We start from the raw sequence: 23,322 nt of genomic DNA, 5'->3' as shown, positions 1-23,322 counted from the left end.
AGCCATCCGCAAGACCGCGGGGCTGCTCATCCCCTTCCCGAAGCCCCAGCTCCCTGCCCGCAACGCGGGAATGGTGAGGACTGAGTTGATGGTCACTAAGCGGACACGGCGTAATTAAATATGTATCTTGCCTTCCCCGCCTGGCCCCCACCTGCACACCTGTCACACCTGCGCAAGGTCTCCATCACAGGAGCCAGGGCCCTGGGCTCACTGCTCACCAGCGACCATCCACCGCCTGGGAGGTGCTGGGATTTGGTCGGCATGGTCGTCAGCGTATGACCCGGTAACATCTAGATCACAGGCCTAGAGATGCACGGTCCTCCAAACACCAGTGATCTGAGGTGCCCGTGGCCTCGTCAACATCAGGCCCACGACACACAGACCAAGAGTAAGATAAGCCACCCCCTCCCCCACCCACGCAAATGCATCTAAATCAGGGGGACATCCTAGCTCCCTCCGTCCATTACCTCTGCAATCAGTGAAATAGCTGCCTCTTTATCTTGAAGCCAGGTTGCAGGGAGACACGAGGGAAATTCCACGTGGCCTCTGCCAGGTACGCTACACCTGGCCCCGGCCCTGGCCCTTATGGGGCACGTGGTCACACGCCCATCCCCAAGCAGCCTCCTGATCTCCGTCGTGTCCTTTCATCTTGACAAAGCCGTAAGGAATGAAACTCTGAACCATGGAGCACAACTCAAGCGTTAGCCGTGACTGGTTCGCTACACGATCCGGAATCCCCGACAGGCTAATGCTGTGCATCCACGAGCGGCGCTGAGCCCACTACCCACCCCCGCCCCCCAACCCACTGCGCCTCAGTGGTCACAGGTGTCCTGTTACTTAAAACACAAGTGGCTGTCAGAAAGAACCCCGGCCGCCGTGTCCCCAGGGCCGCCGGGCTCCGGCTGAGCCGCCTCACCTTGAAGGGGACCTTGGAAAGGCTGGACAGGTTGAAGCTGTAATGCAGCTGCTCGTCCGTCAGGGAGCAGCCGTCCACCCGCACTTCGTCGGGACAGACCAGTGGGGTCTCCCACCCGAACACAAAGTCACAGTCACTGGTCCTCAGCAGCATGGGAACTCCCTGTTCAAAAGGAAAGCCACGAGAGTTAAGTACAGCATCCCCCACACGGCTCTGTGCCCCAGCCAGCGCCGGAGAGAGACTCCTGCTTCCGGGGGCTGCAGGCGCCACCCCTGCCCCCCACCCCAGCCGCAGACGCGGCTGTGAGGCCACTGGGTGCTCTCGGTGACCCACAGGGGCTTCGCTCCGGGGGGAGGGACAGTCGCCACCACCAGCTGCAAGGGACCACGACTCTGCCCTCACAGCACCACCGGGCAGCCGTGCCCACACACCCAGGCCCCCTCGCGACCTCCAGTCGCCCCGCACTTGGAGACGGTCTCCGTGTCCCCACTAGCAGTTCTTCCGATGTCACGGCAGAGGAGGGTGTGAAACAGACCCTGCCTGCGCAGAGGAGGCCGGGAGGCGCTCCAGTTCGCTCGCGAGCAGGGTCTCTGCTCCGTGTGTAGCAACTGACAGTTTTCATCATGAGGGCCACACGCAACTCGGCCCGACTTTCCACAGGCCAAGTGTCCTGAACTGACGTGTCTATGCCCTCCCGCGCTCAGCAACAGCCACAAAAACACAGATGGGGCAGCTGGTCAGGAATCTCGGTTTTAGTTGCTGCCGAGCATCTGTTTTTCTATGAACATAAGTGGAGAAAATATTCCCGTGAAAGATAAAAACCACGGGGGAAGAAAATCTCTTAAAGATCTTTCCAAAATCGAATGCACATTTCGTGTGAGATGCCTTGTTTCTAAAACCCAGTAAACACTGCTCACTTTCAACCCGCTGCTGCTCTGAGAATCGGAGAGACCCCCGTGTGTGCGCTGGACCACGTGCATTCAGCTTCAGCACTTAGGCGTCACACATTCTCTACGTGGCGTGTGAGATAACCAGGGCTCCTCAGGAGAGGTGGATCTTCAAAAGACCAATCCCCTCTGAAGAATGAAATACCAAAACTGGAAGCCTTTCTACAGAGTAAGCCACACTGCTTCACGGCAGGTGCCTGTTGAGACACACCCACACGCCCTGTAAACGCACACGGTATGAAGAGATAAGACTTTGTTGATCAGAGCTCCGCCCTGCCTTGAGAACTCAGGATTACCCTGACAGTCGCGGGACAATCTGTGAACAGTGACGTGTCCCACGGCCCCGCGGTGCTTTGCGGCACCACATGGAGACGGCCCAGGCGGCAAGGTTTGCTTCTTCCCTCTCAGTTACCACACTGTCCCTCCTCATCAGGCATCAGGCCCCGGCCACGTCACTTCCTACCGCTGTCAAAATACCTATATGGCAGCCAGAGCTCTCTTTCCCTTACAAACCTGCGACAGGCTGAGAAATCAGAAAGGTTATCCTACTGAATTTACAAGACGCATTCCAGAACCATAATCCATTACCTGAGCTCCTCGGGGCAGATGAGCTTTATAATTCATCGGCTTCAAGATGTTAAAAAGTGATTTGAGACCTTTGTTTCTATTACCCACCCCCCACACATACACACAGAGTACTAGAATCAAGCACATGAATATTTCTGCAGCAAAATGTATGAATATTTTCCTTATGTGGACAAATACCACAAGTAGCCTCCCCCCTTCACGTGAGAGGATTGGGAGCTTTCTGAGCTCTACAGACTTCAGAAGCACAGATAAGGGGCTGTGAGGCCGGGCTGCCTACAGCAAAGAGCTCTCCACCTGAGCAGAAGGCGGGGGTCCCAGCGGCCACTGCAGGGCTGCGGGAGTCAGGCAGCTCTGAGTCACTATGATGGAGCCATGATCCATCCATTTATCTCCTATTCGCAGGTAGAAGTCAAGGGTAAATGTATGCAAAAACCCCGTGCAACAAAATGGTACTCGGGGTGGAAGCCAGTCTCATTTTTAAATGCATGTAAAACAAATCAATAACCTCCTTAGAAGTAACACCTACAACTCTGTTACAGCTGTTGTGATTCCGGAGATCTTATGTTTGCTAACTTCTAAATTTGGGGTCGCGTCCTGAATGATTACAGCCACTAAAAGTCTGTCTGACCTCCCAATGAGAACAAAATCACTAATGTTATAGTTTTTAAGAAGGAAAAAGAAGCTGACACTTTTACACGCTGGTGGGCCAAGTTGAATGCCACACCTCGGCTCACATGCACTTCATGTTTTTACATCACAGTGAGCTCGCTGGGCAGTCTGCCCCGTTCATTCAGGACGGGCTTACTCACTGTTAAATTAACGGTTTTAAATTATTCAAGGCACCACTGACTAACCTATGACAGCACCCATTTTCAGTAGGGACGTCCTTAGCTCTGCAGCACGCTTTCGGGACTCGCAGCTCTGGTTCACTGGTCCAAGCTTCAGCCCCCAAATTGTGAACAGGTGCACACTTACCATGCTCACGCCTCTCTTACAGTGAAATGCGATCAGGGAGGTGTAGTTGAAATGCTTGTCTGCTAGGCAGGGAGTACTACTTTCAAAATTCAAGTAAACTTCATTAGCTATGGGGTTGAGTATCGGAGGTCCTGTGACTCGACCAATATCCTAAGCAAAGAAAAAAAAGCAAACAACATTTCAGGAAATTGTTCCCCGTGTTAGCGGAATAAGAGCTAATACAGAACTGCAAATATACAAGCTCATCTGTTTTGAAACCGAGTAGCATCTAAAGAAACTCGGTTAACGGCAACTCACTTGACAAGTCTTGATAATAAGCTGCTTGGCAGAAACTTCAGTTGGCCAGCGGTTATCAGTTTCCATCCTATAGTTTATAACATGATTCTATTTCTTCTTTTTTTTTTTTTTTTTTTAATGTTTTATTTTTGAGAGAGAAAGAGAAAGTGCCAGCAGGGGAGGGACAGAGAGAGAGGGAGACACAGACTTCGAAGCAGGCTCCAAGTTCCGAGCTGTCCGCACACAGCCCGATGTGAGGCTCGAACCCACGAATCACGACATGACCTGAGCTGAAGTCGGACACCCAAGCAACGGAGCCACCCAGGTGCCCCACAACAATTCTACTTCTAATCACGGTCAATTTTCAAAGACTCCAGGCAACAAGAATTTCTCTCTCCAGTCAAATCAAGAATGCTGCACTGTCTTCTATCACCTGATGGTGTAAGGCAGAAACCGACATCTCTACCCCCAGCTGGTTCGTCTCATGCCCACCACTGCACTGGGATTGCCCGTTTCCTCGGCAGTGCCCCTCGGTACATCCTCGGGGAGGGCACAGGAGTGTGCCTCATGACACGATACTGCTTAGCACAGCATCTGACACACACTGGCTGCTCAATAAATAGTTCTGAGCAAATAAACACATGAACGAAGGAAAGCTGAACAGCCAGGAACGGTGTGTGTGTGCCTGATGAGCGTGTGTGTGAGCGAGCCGCGATGCTCTCGTTCACCACCATGGAGCACATTCAGGCCACAATCGCTGCTCCACGTAGAGAACTTACTACAATTTTTAATATCTGAAAAAGGGTAGCCAAGCAGGAGAACACAACAGATCCGACCTGTCAGAAAGGGATTCACGCAAGGGTACCGATCTGTACCACCCAGGCCCAACGTTTCTCACAGAGCTACGGACTTCGTGTTAAATTCGTATCACGGCCAATTTCCCCCACCCGCTCCCGACATTTCTTCCCAAATGCTGCAGATACCATCCATTTTTAAAAGGACATTTATGTATCTTACAACAGGACTACGTAAAGCATAGAAATAAAAGTATAGAAATGGACCCTTTTGAGATGCATCTCAAATAAAAAAAAAAAAAAAATGTAGCAATAAGGGCTCCTGCGTGGCTCAGTCAGTTGAGTGTTCGACTCTTGATTTTGGCTCAGGTCATGATCTCACAGTTGGTGAGTTTGAGCCCCGTGTCGGGCTCTGTGCTGACAGCACGGAGCCTGCTTGGGATTCTCTGTCTCCCTGTCTCTCTGCCCATCTCCCACTTGCTCTCTCTCAAAAATAAACAAGCACCAAAAAAAGTAGCAAGGATTTGATAAAACCTGAAGATAATTCATGCAAATAATTTTTAAAAACCCAAAGCAATACTAAAAAGGGCTAGTTTGAGACCAAAACTTTCAAGGCAGGGTGGTATCCAGCAATTAGCAAATCTGCTCTTGCCCTAAATAATTCATTTTCCAAAAAAAGCACTCACAGGTCATAAGCATGTTCTTCACACAAGACGTGCACTTCAAAGAAAGAAGCCACGCCTTCTCCATGTTCTTTCTTGCCACTTTACATAAAAGTTTCTGGACCAGGGTCAACCCGGAGACTCCCAACACGATACGAGCAGCCCGTGTATCCCCGTGTTCACGCTCTCTTCCACAGCTCAAAGACTCTCTGGCCGCGGTCAGCAGCCGCCAGCTCAGTGCCCAAATCCTGACATCACTCTTCCCCTGCTGGTCCCAGAACACACACAGCCCCAGCTCATCTCTCGATTCTTTGTGCGTAACCCTCCACTGAACGCAAGAAACACGACGCGGCAGTTACGGTTAAAACTCTCGCAAAGCTTGTCTCCACCTTGAGTTTCCCATACTCACTATGGGGGCACCGTCAACGGGAACCTTGCACACAGCTGCCCCGGCAGGACAAGGCACCCCGTGCATGGGGTTCAGAGGCTGGCAGATGTTGATGTAGAAATCGGGGCCGGTGTCAGAAGTGTCGTCCTCGCTCTCGTCATACGCCTCGTAGCCCCCCGTACGGTGGATGAGTGGGGACAGGTCAATAATGGAGCTTCCGTTCCTCACGGAGCATTCCGTCTGTCACACAGGGAAGACCTCGCTGGAGTCTACAGTGGCATTCTCCTAATCTCCACTCAGTTACCCACGGGAATTTAAAAACTGAACAGAAAAAGCATGAAAGATGGATCGATGTCCCCAAATTCTCCGTTATAGAACACTGGGCACCTTCAACCGTTCACTGTCACGACGACCACGGCTGGATAAAAGATGCTGGGTACCCACGGGTGGGGGGGGGGGGTGGTGCCGGGGGTCGGTGAGCTGCAGTGGAACTCGTGACAGAACCGGGGTCCCCCGGGCTGCGGGCAGCCCCAGGCGTCAGGCAGGCACTTCTCAGAGGCCACACGGGCCCAGCCCCAGACTCACCACCTGCTCGCAGGCCAGAGGCGTGTGCCAGGAAAAGAAGAGCGTGCACGTCTGCTTGTCGAGAGAGATAAGCATGGGCCGGTTGGTGGGCCCGGCCTCAGGCCTGCACACGAAGCTGATGACGCTCTTGTAGGTGAGGCCGGATTTGGACGGACAGGGCGACCCGTCCTCGTACACCAGCTGTAAGACCTGGTCCACGTACGTCAGCCTCTTGTTCGCCTTGCCCACGCTGATCCTGGTCTGCCCAAAGCAGGCCCCTGCACCGGATGCAGAGGGGGAGGAAAAACACACCATTAGGGATTCAGATGACCGGCCTTCCGAGGACCGCTTTCTGCAAATGCAGATGCTTAAGTCGGAGCTAACGCTCAGAATTCTGAGCGTCCAATGTGGTTTCGACAGGCGTCACGTCTCTAACATGTTGTCACGTGGCCACGCGTTTCCCCCACGTGAGCGGACTGTTACGGCAGAGAAGGTGATCGACCTTCGGATCTACTCCTCTCTTCCGGCACAGGAGCGCGGAGGTCGGGACAACCTCCGGGCAGGGACAGCCGGGCCACAGCGGGAGGCCGCGGCACTTACCCACGCCAGGAGAGCAGTTCTCGTTCTCCCCGCACACGCTGATGTACACGAGCCCCTTCTCGCTGTATGCGGCCGTGTACCCGGATTTGCCACTTAAAGAGCTCAGGTCAAACAGATGTCCTACGAGGGAGAGAGGGGACGGACACGGTGACGCCAGGTCGCGTGGACTCAGGAGGCCGGCTGCCAGCATCCTCACACACACATCACGGTGGCCATTGGGGCTTCTGACGTCTCTCCAGGAGTCCCCTCCGCCCCCCTCCTCAATCACAGACGTGGCCCTAAAAGCGCCCCTGGCCAGCTAGGCTAGATCATGAGGCTGCAGTCCCCAAGTTTATGGGATGGCTCCTCTTGACCCGGAAGACAGCGGCTCCACAGCCTCCCCCTCCTCCCCCCAGGCTGGGCCACAGCAGCCAGTAGGGTTGTGGTGCGATGCGGGGGGACCTGATGGCACCCCTCCCGCTGCCAATGAACCCACACCTCTCTGGGGCCCAGGCACGGACACTCAGTCGAGGTCTCCCAGCTGTCCCCACGTTACCACTGGAAGGTTAACAAGGAGACTGACTCTGACAAATCCGCAAGCCTGCAGCTGGTGTGACTGGCACCCTGGGCAACAGGAGTCACAGACCGCAGCATGGCTCTCAGGGAGAGGGGCTGATCTCCTCACCGAAGGAGAGCTCCGAGTAGACCCGGGGGGGGTGGGGGGGGGACCCAGACGCCAACGGGTACGCACACGACAGAATGCGGCTGCCCAAGGCTGTCTGGCTCCCCGGCTTCAGGTTGGGTCCCCCACTATGGGGCACTGGTGACTGGCAGTGTCCCTCATTGTGGGGGTGGGTGACTGTCAGCATCCCTCCCTGTGGGGTAGGTGACTGACGGGTGGTGTCCCTCCCGAGGGGGGTAGGTGACAAGCGGCATCCCTCCCTGTGGGGGTAGGTGACTGATGGGTGGTGTCCCTCCCGATGGGGGTAGGTGACAAGCGGCATCCCTCCCCGTGGGGTAGGTGACTGACGGGTGGTGTCCCTCCCGATGGGGGTAGGTGACAAGCGGCATCCCTCCCTGTGGGGGTAGGTGACTGACAGGTGGCGTCCCTCCCTGTGGGGGGCTTGGTGACTGGCGGCGTCCCTCCCTGTGGGGGCGGGTGGCCGACGGGCGGCGTCCCTCCCTGTGGGGGCGGGTGGCCGACGGGCGGCGTCCCTCACCTGTGGCAGGGTTGGTGACCTGGCAGTTGTCGTGCACATTGCTCCTCACAGGACAGGCGGCGGCTGTGGGCCAGGAGAAGGTGTACTCACAGTCCTCCACCGCGCTGATGAACATGGGCCTGGAGTTCTGCGGGCAAAGGACAGAGCGTTGCCAACAGGGCAGGTTTTCTACAGGACGTCACCCTACGCCAAGCAGCAGCTTCTCCACAGCACCACGCAGGATGCGCGGCAGCGTCTGCGTGGGGTGAGGGCACATTTCAGAAAGCCAAGGGTGGAGACCCGTTCCTGGTGTTTCACCGGGGGCTTAACACGTGCAGAGCAGGTGAGACGGACCCAGGGCTGGAAATCTGCTAGGGCGCCCATGGACACTTCCCCACAGCTCGGGCTGGGAAGGAGGGGCGGAGGCCTCGGCGGGCGAGGAGGCCTGCAGGGCTCCGGTGCGTCAGGAAAGAGTAAATAGCTGATAACATTGTGAAAAACAAAGGACCTCAAAATCTGCTACTGGAGGCAAAAAAGCCCGCCAAAGAAAGAGCCATTTATTCTACCGACCCTCCGCGCATCCCAACGCTTCTGCCGCCTGGCCACAGCCCACGTGCAGCACAGGGCACGGCCTGGGCCACCGCGTGCACAGCCCCTCGCGGGCCACCCCCGCGTCCCCACCCCGCGTCCATCGGCTCTCTTCTCTGCCCTGGGCCTCTGCCCGGTTACGGAGCTGAGAGTATCTATCGGGGCCCGGGGGTCCAGCCCCGGTGGCTCACGTGCCTAGTTTCCTGAGGAGGAAGCCTCGGCTGGTGCTCCCTTAAGAGGGCCGACCTCTGGCTCCTGGGGCTCCCTGGGCTCCTCCTATCGCTGCCGGCCAAACAGCTGAGAGAGCGGGCGCCCTGTCCTAACACGGAGTGTGCTGGTCCCGCCTGTCCTTATTCCTAAACTGTCTACAACCCTAGTCTCACACAACAGCACACGGGGCTTCATCTTGAGCTCACGAGTGGAGACGTTCCCGTGGCGAGAAACGGTCCCAAGAAACCGTTCATTCAGCCCACACCTGCTTACCTACACATAGCAGCCCATCGGAGACGGGCACGGTCGGCAGAAACGAGGCCGGCCCCCCTCTGCCGTGTCCCTACCGCACCCCGGCAACGACGCGTGGCACCCTCTTACCTCCTCCAGCTCACTTCGGTTTGGCAAGATGGGAATAGCTCACATTATTAATGGGTAAACAGCTTAGGATGGTTAAGTAATCAAGCAAGTTGCACAGGCAGGAAGCGGGCGAGCTGCCCTGAACAGAGTTTGTCCAACCTTCTGCTTCTCCCGAGCCATGTCCGTGAAGACACAGGGCGGGCTCTCGAATACTAGTTTTCTCCACAGCCTTTGGGGGACCTTTGGGGAACCACACTTTAAACAGAACCAACCAACTCTGAAACTAGAAATGCCAGGTCAGGCATGCCAGAAGCCAGAGAAGGGAGGTGCCCCACGAGCCGCAGGGCTGGGGCAGGGCTGTTGTGCGGGGGCAGCCTGGGCCCTCTGCTCACATCCCAAGGGCAACAAGACAGTCTCAGTGGCCCTTGGATTCACGCTGCCCGCAGAGCACCAGGGACTGAGAAAGTCGTGTCACTTACGACTTGGCTCTCACTGCAGGTGAATCGGATGGTGGTCGACTTTTTCCGAATCTGGTCTGGACACGAGTCCCCATCAACGTACTTCAGGATGGTGCTGCCGTCTTTCCACTGTGGCCCGTCCCTCACCCGGCCGAGGTTCACGGGCTTGGAGCTACCCAGGAGACACACGGCCGCTTCCGGAGGGCATGGCTCTGTGAGACAAGACACAGGTAAGAGTTACCTCCCGTGATTCTCCCGTCTAGAATTTATCAGGCAGGTAATGTCAGACACGCCACGTATTTGATGCTAATGGTGACTCCAGAATAGCTCTTTCTCTTTCACGTAAGTGACACGACAGTGATACCACAGGACTTCTCAGTTAAATGCTGTTTTACCATAGATGGAATGGGGGAGGCATGGGGTGCAGGGAGATTCCAAGGTTCAACAGCCTAAATTATTTCTGAACCCCAAATACGATGCAGCTGAACTACCTACATGAAGCCAACAGAACATTTTTGACAGCCGGCACTCATATACCATCTTTAAGAGTTACCAAGAACTCTGCCAATTTCCCGGTCCCCAAAATGTCTGTGCCATCTGCCCAGGTAAAGAACTAGTCCCACACTCTGGACTGGGAGCCACACAAAGTGAGAAGGGGACCCATGGCCTTAGATGTAAGGACCACCCACCCACATTCCTCTCCAGAAACACAGAAAGCACACACCCGATCTCTGTTTCACACCCTGTGTCTCCTACCCCGCTAGGAAATATCCGCCACCATGACCATCTCCACCTACCTCTAACCCTTCACGATCAAACAAAATTACAGTGTTCCCAGCAGAGTCTCCAATGCTGATTTATCCTGGACCACCCCAGGGATCAGTCATTAGCCCTTAAATAACTCCTCCTGCCACCCCATGGCCAAAGCACTCGCGTGATGTCAAGGGGGATGCACTTTCAAAGAATCCTGCTCCCACTTGATCTTCCCCCAGACTGACCACAGGCCAACAGCCCACCAAGAGTCCTCTCTCACCCGAGCCAGCCTGGGGAGACAGAGACTTGCAAACGTTGATGAGGTAGTGCTCAGTGGCCCCTGTCCTCGTGACGGCTTCCCAGTTGTCACTGTACCTTGCCAGTGACGAGAGGTCGAAGGTGTTGCCAGCCCCGTCTCTGGAGGGAAGAGAGCACTGCCATTAGGCTCACGTGTATTCAGGGTGTGCACTGAGCACTCGGTCTGGAAAGGACCAAGGATCCAAGGTGCAGTCTATGGCTGACATCCCAGGACTCCGATCTCACCCCGGGACAGAACTTCACCCTGGACCTCTCCCACCACCTCGTTCAGCAAAAGTCTGTATTCACCCAGAAAAGAGCAGAGACCAAGCCTGAGAAGTGCGCCCCACGCTCAAGCCAGTGAGAGGACAAGAGCAAAGAGCAGACCACTCAGAGCTCCCTCGGGGCCAGCTACCTGCTGTTGGACCCCGAGGAGACCAACGGCCACTGAAATAAAAATGAACTGGTGTCGACGCTTCTCGGGCTGAATGTTTACTTACTACAAAATCCCAAATAGAACCGTTACTGAGGGCCAGCCCCACACCGGTGAGGTGTTAATGGTGAGCAAGACACACGCTCTGTCCCTGGGACACACCAGGTCTGGGTGAAGACAGAGACGCGGTCACAGATGGCACTTGACGAGGACTCAGGAGATAAGAGAATGGAAGCATTCATTCATTCGTTCACAAGACAGGTGCTAAAACTGAGGGTACTGTACTGAGCAAAATGGATGAAAACCACCTGTCTTATGACACAGAAATTACCAGTAGAAGGAAAACACGATAAATAGAATTAAAAAAAAAATTTTTTTTAAGTACACAATATATCAGATGGCAATTAAAGCCAAAGAGAAAAATGAGGCAGGGAAGGGCGATGTGAGGTTTGGGGCCGGTGGCAGAGAAAGACTGAGGTTTTAGATGGCACGGTCAGAGAAAACCTTATTGACAAGGTGACCTCCTTTTACACACGTTTGCGCTCCTATAAATTCATTACAATATGCACGTATAAACTTCCATTTTAACCGGCGATTCCATTTTCCTTTGATTTCATTAATTCTCTTAAAAATTGTGCATTGGGGCAGCTGGGTGGCTCAGCTGGTTGAGCGTCTGGCTCTTGGTTTCAGCTCAGGCCACGATCTCACGGTGCGTGGGACCAAGCCCCGCGTTGGGCTCTGCACTAACAACACAGAGCCTGCCTGGGATTCTCTCTCTCTGCCCCTCCCACGCTCATGCACTCTCACTCTTTCGAAATAAACAAAAAAATAATAAAAATAAAAGCTGAGCATAAATATATATGGTGGGAAAGGTTTCGTGCACAAAAATAAGACTCTTTGTACACAAATCTCAGAAAGCAGAAAACAGTCTCCAGTGGCACAAAGAGAATAGCTGAATGAATTAGGCCTATCAGAAGGATAGTTCACGCCCATTAGAAATGAGAAATGCAGGGGCGCCTGGGTGGCTCAGTCGATTGAGCGTCCGACTTCAGCTCAGGTCACGCTCTCGCGGTCCGTGAGTTCAAGACCCGCGTCGGGCTCTGGGCTAATGGCTCGGAGCCTGGAGCCTGCTTCCGATTCTGTGTCTCCCTCTCTCTCTGCCCCTCCCCCGTTCATGCTCTGTCTCTCTCTGTCTCAAAAATAAATAAACGTTAAAAAAAAAAAATTAAAAAAAAAAAAGAAATGAGAAATGCATTTGTTTCATGTGAAAATGCTTAAGAAACATTAGCTGGAAAAGGTAACATTACAAAACAAATTCTGATTCAAAGTTGCTAAACACATATTACTGAATGTATGCTTTCCCACATCACTAAAACTTAAAAAGTTGTCACTTTACCCAGATAAAAGGAGAGAACACAACAAAACAGGGAAGGAAAACATGGAAATGACTACACTTTCCCCTAGGGCTGGATGCTGTAAGTCTGTGACCCTTTTCAGGTGGATCATCACAGAGCAGAAGTGACAGCACGTCCCCCAACCGTTGAGAACCACAGATGAAACCTCCAGGGACAGGACACAAGATGCCTATTTTGCAATAGTTCCAAGGGCAACCGCTGAAATGCACACACAGTAGAGGCCTCTACTTCACCTCAGGAGCTGCCAGTCACCCAGTCCCAGGAGCCACAGGCGACAGAGATCAAAAGAGCCACTGACAGCCCCTGAGAACCTGCTGTCTGGGCACCCCCGACTGTCTCCGACGCCCCGGCCTCTGCACCTCCGCCCTTGTCCTCTCCACGCCTTCTCCCCGCCACACAAGCAGCGTGCCAGGGTGGAGCACAGGCCAGGTGACGTCCCGCTCACTCTACTCCACTCACACCGTGAATCATGCAAGGTTTTTCTTCTGTTCCAATCGCAATCACTTCCCTGTACGCATCTCAGCACAAAATGATCACTGAAACCCAAAGCTGTGAAGGGTTCAGGAGTTAACCTGATCCAAGTACTTGTTTGAATATGAAGAAATGAAGGTTTGGAGAAACCACCTAAGCCAACACCCTGTCCCCTGACCATGAACTGTTAAAACTGCGCGCAGTTCACCAGCCTGTCCAAAGGAGTCAAGAGACGCACGGACTTACTTGAATGAACACTCGGTCACGTCAAAAGGTGCGCAGGCATATTGCGTTCGCCACTCGAACACGTAGGAGCAATCCGAGGTCTCCCTGAGAAATACCGGCTGGAAAAGGAAAGAGTGACATATATGTCATGTGGGACACTTCACGTAGTTTATCACACTTTGAATCTTCAGAATGGAAATAGTAAAGGAGGTGATGTCCGTTAAAATCCATACACGCTGATCAAGGTTTCGACCCATCTTCCGTAACTACTGCATTTGCGGTCAGCTGACCAGGGGCCTCTGAAACGCCGGAGCGGAGGCATCTCTCGAAGAGCGGGGCAGCCACGCCCGTGGGCCGTGACCACACTCACCCTCTGCGTGCTACGGTCGCAGTAGAAGAAGATGGTTGTGGAGCGCTGGTACACCTTGTGGCAAGTGTCCCCCCCGGTGTAGTTCATTTTCAACAAGCCGTTCTCATAAGTCAACTTCTGAGTGAGGAGGCCTGTTCGGAAATGGCCAGATTAAAACAAGGTTCGGGGCCCAAAGTCTCCCAGCCACGTCACGTCCCCCAAATAAATCGCCATAAGAGCACATGTGTCTGGCCTCCCAGCACCGGAGCCTACTCCCTGCCCCACTGCCCCGCAGGAGGAATAAAACCCGGCCTCCTCTTGTCCACGGTTACAGTGTTCTGGTCTCATGGTGGGCACAAGCAGCACAGGCTCTCATCACTAAGAGGATGGCCCTAGGGGCTGCCCACGCACTCACCACCACGTCACATACTTCTTCTTCTTCTTTTTTTTATGATTTGAGAGAGAGCGAGCGCGTAAGCAGAGGAGAGGCAGAGAGGGGGTGACAGAGGATATGAAGAGGCTGACAGAACAGAGCCCTATGTGGGGCTTGAACTCACAAGTGACACCATGATCTGAAGTCGGACATTCAACCGACTGAGCCACCCAGGCGCCCCAGCTACTCCTATTTAAAAGTTCTCAAACTAGTATTACTTGCCCAGCTGCTGAGACGGCATCATGACCAACGGCCTACCCTGTAAGTTATAGCCACACCCTATACTAAATGCATCTCCGCTAACTTGATTCTAGAAAGTACTGGCTACTTCAGCGTGCCCCTGGGTTGCAATAAAGAATCGATAGCTGGAATTGCTAAGTAAGAACAAAATAAGCTCTAGCGACATCTGTCACGATGCATTCTGCTTAAGAAAATCAAGTGAAATCAGAAACGTGAATATTTCACCCAAAGGCAGCTTTCTTCCTACTCTGGAAAGAAGAAACCTTCAGCATGAACCTTAATATGCGATTCCATTCTTGCACAAAAGCATAAGAAAAACCCACGGTACCTGCCACTTTGTGAAATCCCAGGGCTCCCCGCTTTTCCTGACACGATGAGATCACCTTGGACTTGTCATCCGTGGAGCAGACGTCTGAGGACAGCTTTCCACAGACCCGGAAATAATAGGTGTACTCCCCAGCACTCACGACCGTGTCATTGACGGCCAGAGGCTTCAGGTCGTACAAGTTGCCATGTCTCGGGTCCTTCACCTCACAGTTGTCTCCTTCAAGAACACACGGGAAGCGAAGGACCATTGCAGTTCCACACGCACTCACTCTCTCGGGCAAAAAGTCTTACAATTTTTAATCACGTGAATACGGTCTTAAAATAAGCATTAAATGCCATTTCCACATCATCCCATCATGCTTGTAACATTACACAAACTGCCTGTCAAACAGCGTTCTAGAAAAGCCTGGGTCACAGGGTGAAGGTCCACTTAACCACACAAAACCTCAAGTTACGGTTCTCACAGGTGAGAAGCCAATAAGCCGTCTCTCCGAGTAGGTGAGGGAAGATGTCCCTGGTAAAGGTGGCAAGGCAGTGGAGTAAAAAACTCTAGGATAAGAAATTATCCATCTACTAACAAGCATCTCAGGACTGTGCGTGTGGCCATCACTACAGAGTTTTGTACCCAGATGCTGGTTGGAATGTCTGCCCCTTCATCCCTTTGCAGCATCAGTGAGCCGGGCCCCAGGTCTTACCTTCCACTCTGACGACAGGACAGGCTTCCACCGTTCTCCAGACGAACACGTACTCACAATCATCCAGAAGCTGAAATGTTGGTGATCCCTATAACAGAAACCAACAACTTCTGTTTTTATCTTTTTTTTAAGCCAAAGATAGCCACAATTAATATCCAACCTTCAATCTCCGTGAGAAAAATACATGAGCCTTATTAAACGTATTAAGACCCAGAGAAAAACAGTACGTTCTAGTCAAATGCTACTGAAGGCCTACAACCCATGAAAACACAGCCAAGGGTGAAATCAGAGAGAAGGTTCAGAGGGTGAAGGGAAACAGGAAATGGAGCCACTGACAAGCAGGCCCAGTCCTCACTGACGAGCTCACGCACCGAAGTCTGAGCACACTCGAACATTATCCTGGTCGAGAAGCGCTGGTTCCCACACCTGTCGCCATTGACGTAGACGATACTCAGAGACCCGTTGCCTGCGGCCTGAGGGCTGATCTGTACCACGCCCAGGTTCTGGCTTTTGTCTTCTGATACCAGGCAAGACCCCACTGCGCTGCCTGAAAGAGCCGGGAGTTCGTCCGTCTGGGGCGGGGGACAGCAGGAAGGCAGATGCGACTCGAGTCAAATGCTCACTACTCACCATGACATTCAGGAATATAAGGGAGGGGAGTGCAAACGCTCAAATAGAAAGTTCTCTTTCTCCCATCCGCGGAGGTGTCTACAGCCGCCCAGGGCTTCCTTACTTGGCTTAAGCCGCTCAGATCGTACTCGTTTCCAGCGAGGTCTGAAATACACGGAAACACACGAGCTACCCCCTGCTCTCTTGCCAGCGTTAGCACACCGGCACACTGAAGACCAATGATGCACGAACTTGACGTCGTTACTAAGGAATCAGAAGGGCCCAGGAAGCTACAAGGCTTTTCCTACAGACACATACACTGGCTCTGGCCCTCGGAACTGCCCTTCACAACAAAGTACCACTGACGTGGAGGTGCAGGGACCCCGCAAAGCACGAGGCGTCCTGGGGACGCTGCTCAGCTCACAGAGTTTTAATGCCTTTTAGGTCCTCAAGTAAGAAGCTCTGAATGTATTTTACTTTCTTCCCCTGCGTTTTCTTCTGTTCTTGAGCAGCTTCTGATTACAAAACATAGCTTAAAACTCTTAATTATATACCCAGATTCTCTTTCAGAGAAACACCGCAAGTGTGGGTATCAAAGAAGCACAGAACACAAACATGCTGCCTATAAAACACACCACACACGCACATGTGATTACACTTACGCACACATACACACACCCCTGATCCTGGTCCTCTCGGCCTTACCCGTGACCTGGCAATCCACTGGAGAAGGGACACAGGCCAGTGCGGTCTCAAACTCAAAGAAAGTATCTCGGATTCCCCGGCCAGAGTCAATGTCCTGATGCAGGAACTTGGGGGTTCCTGGGTAGGCATCATCGTTGCAAACAAAGCGGATGATAAAAGCATCAGCAGTCCCTGGGGAACAAGGGAGGCCGGGTTTTAAGAAACAGAGCAACAGAAAAAAAAAAAAAAAAAAAAGAAACAGAGCAACAGGACAATGCCCCCACTGGGAACAAACCTCACAGCCACCCTCTAAAATGATGACATCACAGCACTGGGTCTGTCTCAAGGGGGCTGATGTCAACTACAGAGTGGCCGTGTTCACTGCCACGGTGACCCACACGACAATGGGTTTACAGGGTGAGCCTGACAGTCCTGCGGTCTCATATTCTAGAAAATATGCACATGCAACATCCTTTCCTCAACCCCAACGCTAGCTAACATCACCGGCTTATTCAACACCACTCGCTAAGTTCCTTCCACACGCAGGAGTGAAAGAACCAGAAGCGATCCCTGCCCTCCTAGGAGCTTACACTCCAGCCCGGCGGCCCCAACACGAAGCACGTGGAATGCAGTCTAGGGCTCGCCAGACGGCGGGAAGTTGATGGAAGGAAAATGCAGCAGGCCCAGACATGAGAGACCCCCAGGTGGTGGGGGTTTTAAGGAGGGGGCTGGCCTCACTGGGAAAGGGACACCTGAGCTGATACCCGAAGAAGGTGAAGAAAGGGACCCCAGGGCCATCTTAAGGGGGGAGCACCTTGGGCAGGGGCAAGAGCCGAGACAGAAGCTCAGGAGGGGAGGGTGGGTGAGAGGGAGTCTCAATGGTTTCAGAAGCAGGAGGTCGGCAGGACTGAGCGAGAAGGGGGAATCCCGTCCCGCAGCCTCTGTGACAGCACTGGCCTCTAGTACGGGCGCAGGTGGCTGGGAATGGCACGATCTAAACACTTGAACCATCACTCTGTTGAACACAGAGCGCTCGGGGGTGGAGGGGGGGCAAGGGAAAAAACAGGACGACCACCAAAGGGCTCCTGCAGCGAGGGGGACCAAGGAAGCGTGCAGGCTCAGCGGCCGCAATGGGTGAAGACCCCACAGCCACCAGCACGTCATCTCCTGCAGCCATCCACAGAGGTGGCAGGTAATGTCATCATCCCCATCTGAGACAGGAGGAGACCGAAGCAAAGAGGCTACACGATAAGCCTGAGGTCACGCGGCTTTACATCCCAGAACCGCCAAGGGGCCTAACGTTAGGAGCCTGGGGGAAGGACAGGCACAGGGACCATCAACAGTGTGGTCCCGACACTTAACAGGATCACACGCGAGGGGCCTGGCAGAGCACAGAGGACTCGTGTGCGCGATGCCATGGCCCAGAGGCTGGAGGGCAGGGGAGTGCTGCATGGTCGCGTACCCTACACGCTCAGGAGGTTCACAGACACACACAGAGCCACCAGGACACGCGTTAGTGGCAAAATAACCTGGTTCTGAGCTCACCTGTGGAAGGGTAAAGAGGCCCCTTGTAGGTCAGAGTTATAAAGCCCTCGGTGGACAGCTGGAGGGTTTTCTCGAGTCCAACCTGCCTTTCTGGCTTCAGATTCTTCAGGTCTTTTGTCTCGGTTTCCGCCTCACAGCCAGAGGCTGGTTTTCCATCGAAGGTGCCACAGGCTGGCATTGTGCCACACACGTTGAACTGCAGGCCGGACAGCAAGAGCCACACACGTTAATACAGGCCATGTAACTCAGCACAAACAAGAGCCCTAGCAACTCAAACCCTGAGAGGCTAACTAGTTAGTATTCAAGTTACCAATTTACACGTTTGGGCACTTAAATCCAGAAGTTAGTACGCAATGCAAAATTCAAAATCCAAATGGCAACACGCATAAACTGCTTCTAGGGAATAATAAACACATATTTATTTACACAGCCCCGTATCTCTAAATGCCAAAGATGCATTACATAGAACAATGCCCCATCTACAAGAGGGAACATATACGTAGAGCAGACTATGACACCATTTTCAATATTAGAGAAACTGTGTAGAGTTGAAATGTCAGTTACAAGGAACCAGGAGCAAACATCCCCTGTACTTTCTAAAGACACCGGTATCATTCTATCATGCAAATGAAGCTAAATATGTTCTCTGGTACGAAGACGCAGAAAGGAACGACTTCTCTACATCTGTTAAGTGTTCACGGACAACGTGCACAAAATCAAGGTCAGCTTTTCTTAAAAGACCAAAGCTTCCTACTCGGGAAACGGCCCATCGGGACTACAGCCAACGCAGGTGCTCAGCAGCCGTGCGGGCCGTGCGCGGGAGGCCGTGGTTAACGAAATTTGGACGTAGGTTCCCTTTCCTTTCCGTGGACTTGCCTGCAAGCGAACCACAGAGCTGAGAGAAGCTTGGGCTTGCTCTGCCAGGCTGTGGGCACCGGCTGTCCTGCGGGCCTGCATCGGTAGGCCCCTCCGATCGGGGGTGTTCAGGCACCCTCGGAGATGTCGGCAGCTTCAGCAGCGTGGGGAGGCCGCTGGGCATATCCGGAGGCCACCGAGCCCGGGGGGACCGGGTGGCAAGCGGACAAAGCCGGGTAGGCGGCTGGTGGGTGGCGCTGGCCTAAGCAGATGGTTCTCCTGGTGGCACCCAGGAGCCCAGACACAGCTGGCACCACCCAATGCCCCTGCTAGCGCACACAAGGCAGAGGCTCTCTGGGCTGCTTCTAGTGTGTTCTTTATAAGGGTTACTATCTTCCAGCGTGTGCTGTATGTGGGTCGACAACGTTCTTGTCTGCTTCTCACACTTACAGGTGGCCACATATACTCGCACCTATTATAAACCTGTTATTAACCGAACCCTGTAGCAGCAGTTTGGGGACTGGGGGTGGGTAGATGACCAGCCAAAGTGCTGCTGAGGGACAAACCCTGTTTGGGTATCCCCCCCAGCCTGTGGGACAAGCTGTATGCTCTTCTACACCGACAAATTCCCCTCTGTGTCAAATTCCCGTAAGACATTCTTATCCCAACCTCCTCTTCTCAAAGGGTATTCTCTCCTTCCCATGTGGCTGTGCTGCAAAAATTTAAACAAATATATCTATGCACATATATACATATACACAAGCTAACATATATATACATGTATATGCACACATACACATACATATATGCGTGTATATACATACACATACGCGTGTGTTCTTTCTTTCCAGCAATGCTTAGTTCATAACAGAACAGCATTACGTGGGGGTTTTCCACCTTGCCGCTCCGGACAGAATATCAGGGCTATCACTGAAGGAAGTGCTCTCAGAAGAATCCAGAACACAGCCACCCCAGGTTGTTTCCCTTTTATAGGGTAACGTAAGTACCATTTCCTCCTGACTGGTGGTTCTCAGACTCCAGTGGGCATCAGAATCACCTGGCAGCTAGTCAAAAGAAACTGATGAACCCACCCCACAAGAATTTATATTTCTAACAAATTCCGGGGTGACGCCAATGCTGCTGGCCCAGGACCACTGCTCTAGACACACAGCAACAGAGTTAAGAATTTCTTTTCTGAAAAATGTCACCCTCATGTCTGTACGACAGCAGTGAGTGGAAGTTTTATCTCCCTCTCCCCTCAAATCTGGATTCTTTCACCTCTTCCTGGGTAACGGCTGCCATCACACTGCCCTGGACCATTCCTAAAGACACCTGTCACCAGCATGCGCCAGCGGCAGATGACTTACACGCACGTTCTCCTTGTTTCAAAGCAAACTAGAAATTCATCATGTAACTCTTACCACAAAAGTCTTTCCAATGCCTAAGAGCACATATCCTTGGGTATCGTTCAATGGGTTAAGATCAAACACAAACCCACTGTTCGGGTCCCTTATAGAACAGGCCTGCAGAAACAACAGGGGAAGAGATACATTCAAACCAATCCCACAAGAACACGGCCAATATGGAGCGCCCTCGCAAACCTGCGTGTATGGACCTCACAAAACATGTGCTTCTCCACTGACCTGAAACCCCTGTCAGAAAAGCGGCCCCATGCATCCGTCCGCACCAGCCCCTTCAAATACGGCCCCTGCGGTCTGCCCAGGTGTGATACCAGGCTGACAAATATTAAACTTACCTGAAAGCTCTCAAGGCTACGATATTTACCTAAATAAGGAGACCACCGCTGACCCTCAAGGGAGAAGTTAGTTAGAAACCATACATAACCCATAAATAATTTAAAAAAAGAAAAAGAAAAACTTTAGAAAGTTGGTTTAAGTGTTCCTTTTTCTATTTCAGGCATTCACTTAAAGACCATGATAACGGGAGGCATGATGAGGTACCTCACCATCCCTTCTCCTCTAGGAGACGTCATAAACCTTACTCTCCCCCCACATCTTTCTTCTGCACAGTCCGGCAGTTCAGGGGAAGCATCAGGGGTCCCAACCCCAGAGAGCATGACCGAGGACGCAGGGCGGCATCCCGCCATCCCTACCCTTCCCCGGCACCACAGGCCCAGGACCCTGTGGGAACCTTCGTTTAGGTGGGCCTGGGCTCTACTGTGAAAGCAGAGCTTTTAGAAGGAGAGGGAAAGGAGGAAGACTGAGCACAAGGAACACAGCCAGCGCCGTGAAAACAACAGGTCACCAGCTCACGGCTCTGGGGGGGGGGGGGGGGGGGGGGCACCCAAGGGCAAGAACACAGGCCAAGGCCAAAGAGCAGGATAAGCCAGGACGGCAAAAGGCACGTAGAAGCAACGGCAGTAACAGGGCCAGGATCGGAGCTTGAAAACCGTGAGCATCACATTGAAACAGGCCAGATCCCGCAGATGACAGGGCACTGGAACGTTTTAGGTGCTGCAGTGACAACCCCCCACATCTCTATGGTGATGGAGAACCCCCAGAGCCCACTAGGGTGCCACCACAACACAGAAGGGACAGGGCAATGCAGAAAAAGGAAGGAATCTATAGTAATAGGGGAGTAAAGCCCAGGGTCTGGTTCTCAGCCCAGCATCTGCAAGCCGGGGTCTCCGGGAGAGCAATGCGGGGGGACGCCCAGATGCCTGATGCCAAGGCGTGGGAAATGGAGAAGCCAGGAACAAGTTTGGAAGCACGAGGGAAGGGGTGGGCGCAGAGCGGGGGCACCGGGGCGGGCATATCCAGGAGCAGGGCAGCGAGACAACCCAGGACAGCACGCATACCTGTTTTGTGTCTGTCATGATTTGGATGGGACAGGCAGCCTCTGTGTTCCACAGGAAACTAACCACACACTCCCAACTGAGAGAAAATATGGGGTGGGTATTCTGAAAGGTTAAATGCAGAGTAACAGTCAGTATAAGGAGATGGAACTCGATCTCACCAAGGGACTACTAGCCTAGCACATACAAAGCGCTAAAGTCTACTGAACTTAATTATGCGTCAGCGACAGACTAGGTGCTCAGTGCGCACTCCCTGATTACAATTTCATGTCCTATTATTCCCACTAAGGACTTACTACCTCTCGTGCTCAGATGTCAAGAAGTTTACCCAAGGTCACATGGCAGTGAATGGCAGAATTGGGGTCCAGATCTGGGTTTAAGTCCACGCTGTTGAAAAACACTCCACACCAAGAGTATGGAACGTAAGAAAGACACAAAAGACCCCGGCGTGGGAGATTTTACTGACAGAAGCTCAGAAGTGGGGACCGAGGGTACAGAGGAGCCTGGAAGGGTCACAGGGAGCCTCGCGGGCGCTGTGAGCACTGCCACCGTGTGGGGTCTGGCTGCAAAGTCCTGCTCAACGCGTGAGGGTTCACCGGCTGCCGGTAACTTACAATGTGTGCACTGTCCCGGGTGTGTTTCAGTGAAATGTTGCCCAAACATGCACCGCACCGCCTCCTGTGGGAGCTCTGCCTCGTTACAGGGAACAGCAGCTTGTGCTGAGAGAGCATTTACCACTGTGCTGTTTTATTAGCATTTCTCAACCGAGCCTCATAATGACCTGGGAACCAGGTTCTGTAATCACCTACCATCTAGACACAGGTGAGCAAACAGAGGCACAGAAAGTCAGGACACCTGCCCAGGCTCACAGGAGGACACATTGGGCACCTGATGGCGAGCCCACACCTTACCCACCAAGCACCCTCTGGCCTGGAAGTGCCGCCCCTCCCCGCCCCCCTCAGCCTCAGCATCTCTAACAGTAAGATAAAAACACATCTGTCCTGGGGCGCCTGGGTGGCTCAGGCGTTAAGCGTCTGACTCTCGATCTCACAGTTGGTGGGTTCGAGCCCCGCCTCAGGCTCTGTGCTGACAGTGTGGAGCTTGCTTGGGATTCTCTCCCTGCCCCACCCCCTCTCTCAAAATAAATGAAGTTTTAAAAATCCTTAAAAAAAAAAAAAAAAAAAAATCTGTGCCTTCTGCCCTACACTGTGGTTGTGAAAAGGTGCTGCTTTAACGGTGAAAGTTCTGAAAGTTCTGTGGCTTGCAGAACTCTGCGACACGACCTCTGTTCATGGTGTCTGGGGCCCACTGGGGCCCACCGTGTGTACCAAGCCCCACACAAGTACTCAGACATACAGTGACGACGCGAAGCTGCTCTGAAGACTGCAGAACGCTGCCCGCATGAGGTGTCACAGGGAAGCTGAAAAACTAAGGATCCCAGAGAACCTTCTGGAACAGTCCAGTATCTCCGTGGGAACAAGAAACCGCAGTGAGAAGGGGAGGTGGGCAAGGCTCCAAGGAGGGGACACAGACATGCCCAGGAGGTGGCGAGGGCTGGGCTGGGCAGCCAGGAGTTCTTCCTGAGACTGAGGAAGGAAACAGCCAACCCATCCCCGGGCTACTCAAGGAGCACGCTTACAGTTCAGTCATGGAACACCTTGCACGACGTGGG

At 53.1% G+C, this 23,322-nt stretch overlaps 1 protein-coding gene across 1 annotated transcript in view; it reads right to left on the bottom strand.

Annotated features, from left to right (window-relative positions):
* IGF2R (insulin like growth factor 2 receptor) overlaps positions 1-23,322 on the bottom strand; it is a 103,223-nt gene that overhangs the window by 16,273 nt on the left and 63,628 nt on the right. Inside the window, exons 20-37 of the mRNA XM_030316726.1 lie at positions 21,654-21,755; positions 20,257-20,358; positions 17,981-18,176; positions 16,457-16,627; positions 15,773-15,916; positions 15,514-15,689; positions 15,143-15,230; positions 14,449-14,664; positions 13,469-13,599; positions 13,120-13,217; positions 10,538-10,674; positions 9,526-9,716; positions 7,910-8,036; positions 6,711-6,830; positions 6,132-6,388; positions 5,568-5,786; positions 3,427-3,576; positions 917-1,078 (exon numbers count right to left, since the gene is read on the bottom strand). Of these exons, the coding sequence (XP_030172586.1) occupies positions 917-1,078; positions 3,427-3,576; positions 5,568-5,786; positions 6,132-6,388; positions 6,711-6,830; positions 7,910-8,036; positions 9,526-9,716; positions 10,538-10,674; positions 13,120-13,217; positions 13,469-13,599; positions 14,449-14,664; positions 15,143-15,230; positions 15,514-15,689; positions 15,773-15,916; positions 16,457-16,627; positions 17,981-18,176; positions 20,257-20,358; positions 21,654-21,755 (2,787 nt within the window). The remainder of the gene's footprint in view (positions 1-916; positions 1,079-3,426; positions 3,577-5,567; positions 5,787-6,131; positions 6,389-6,710; positions 6,831-7,909; positions 8,037-9,525; positions 9,717-10,537; positions 10,675-13,119; positions 13,218-13,468; positions 13,600-14,448; positions 14,665-15,142; positions 15,231-15,513; positions 15,690-15,772; positions 15,917-16,456; positions 16,628-17,980; positions 18,177-20,256; positions 20,359-21,653; positions 21,756-23,322) is intronic.

This window comes from Lynx canadensis, chromosome B2 (assembly GCF_007474595.2).
Source record: "Lynx canadensis isolate LIC74 chromosome B2, mLynCan4.pri.v2, whole genome shotgun sequence".
Lineage (NCBI taxonomy): Eukaryota > Metazoa > Chordata > Mammalia > Carnivora > Felidae > Lynx > Lynx canadensis.
Note: the sequence above shows the minus strand (reverse complement) of the source record. Positions and strands in the feature narration are given on the sequence as shown.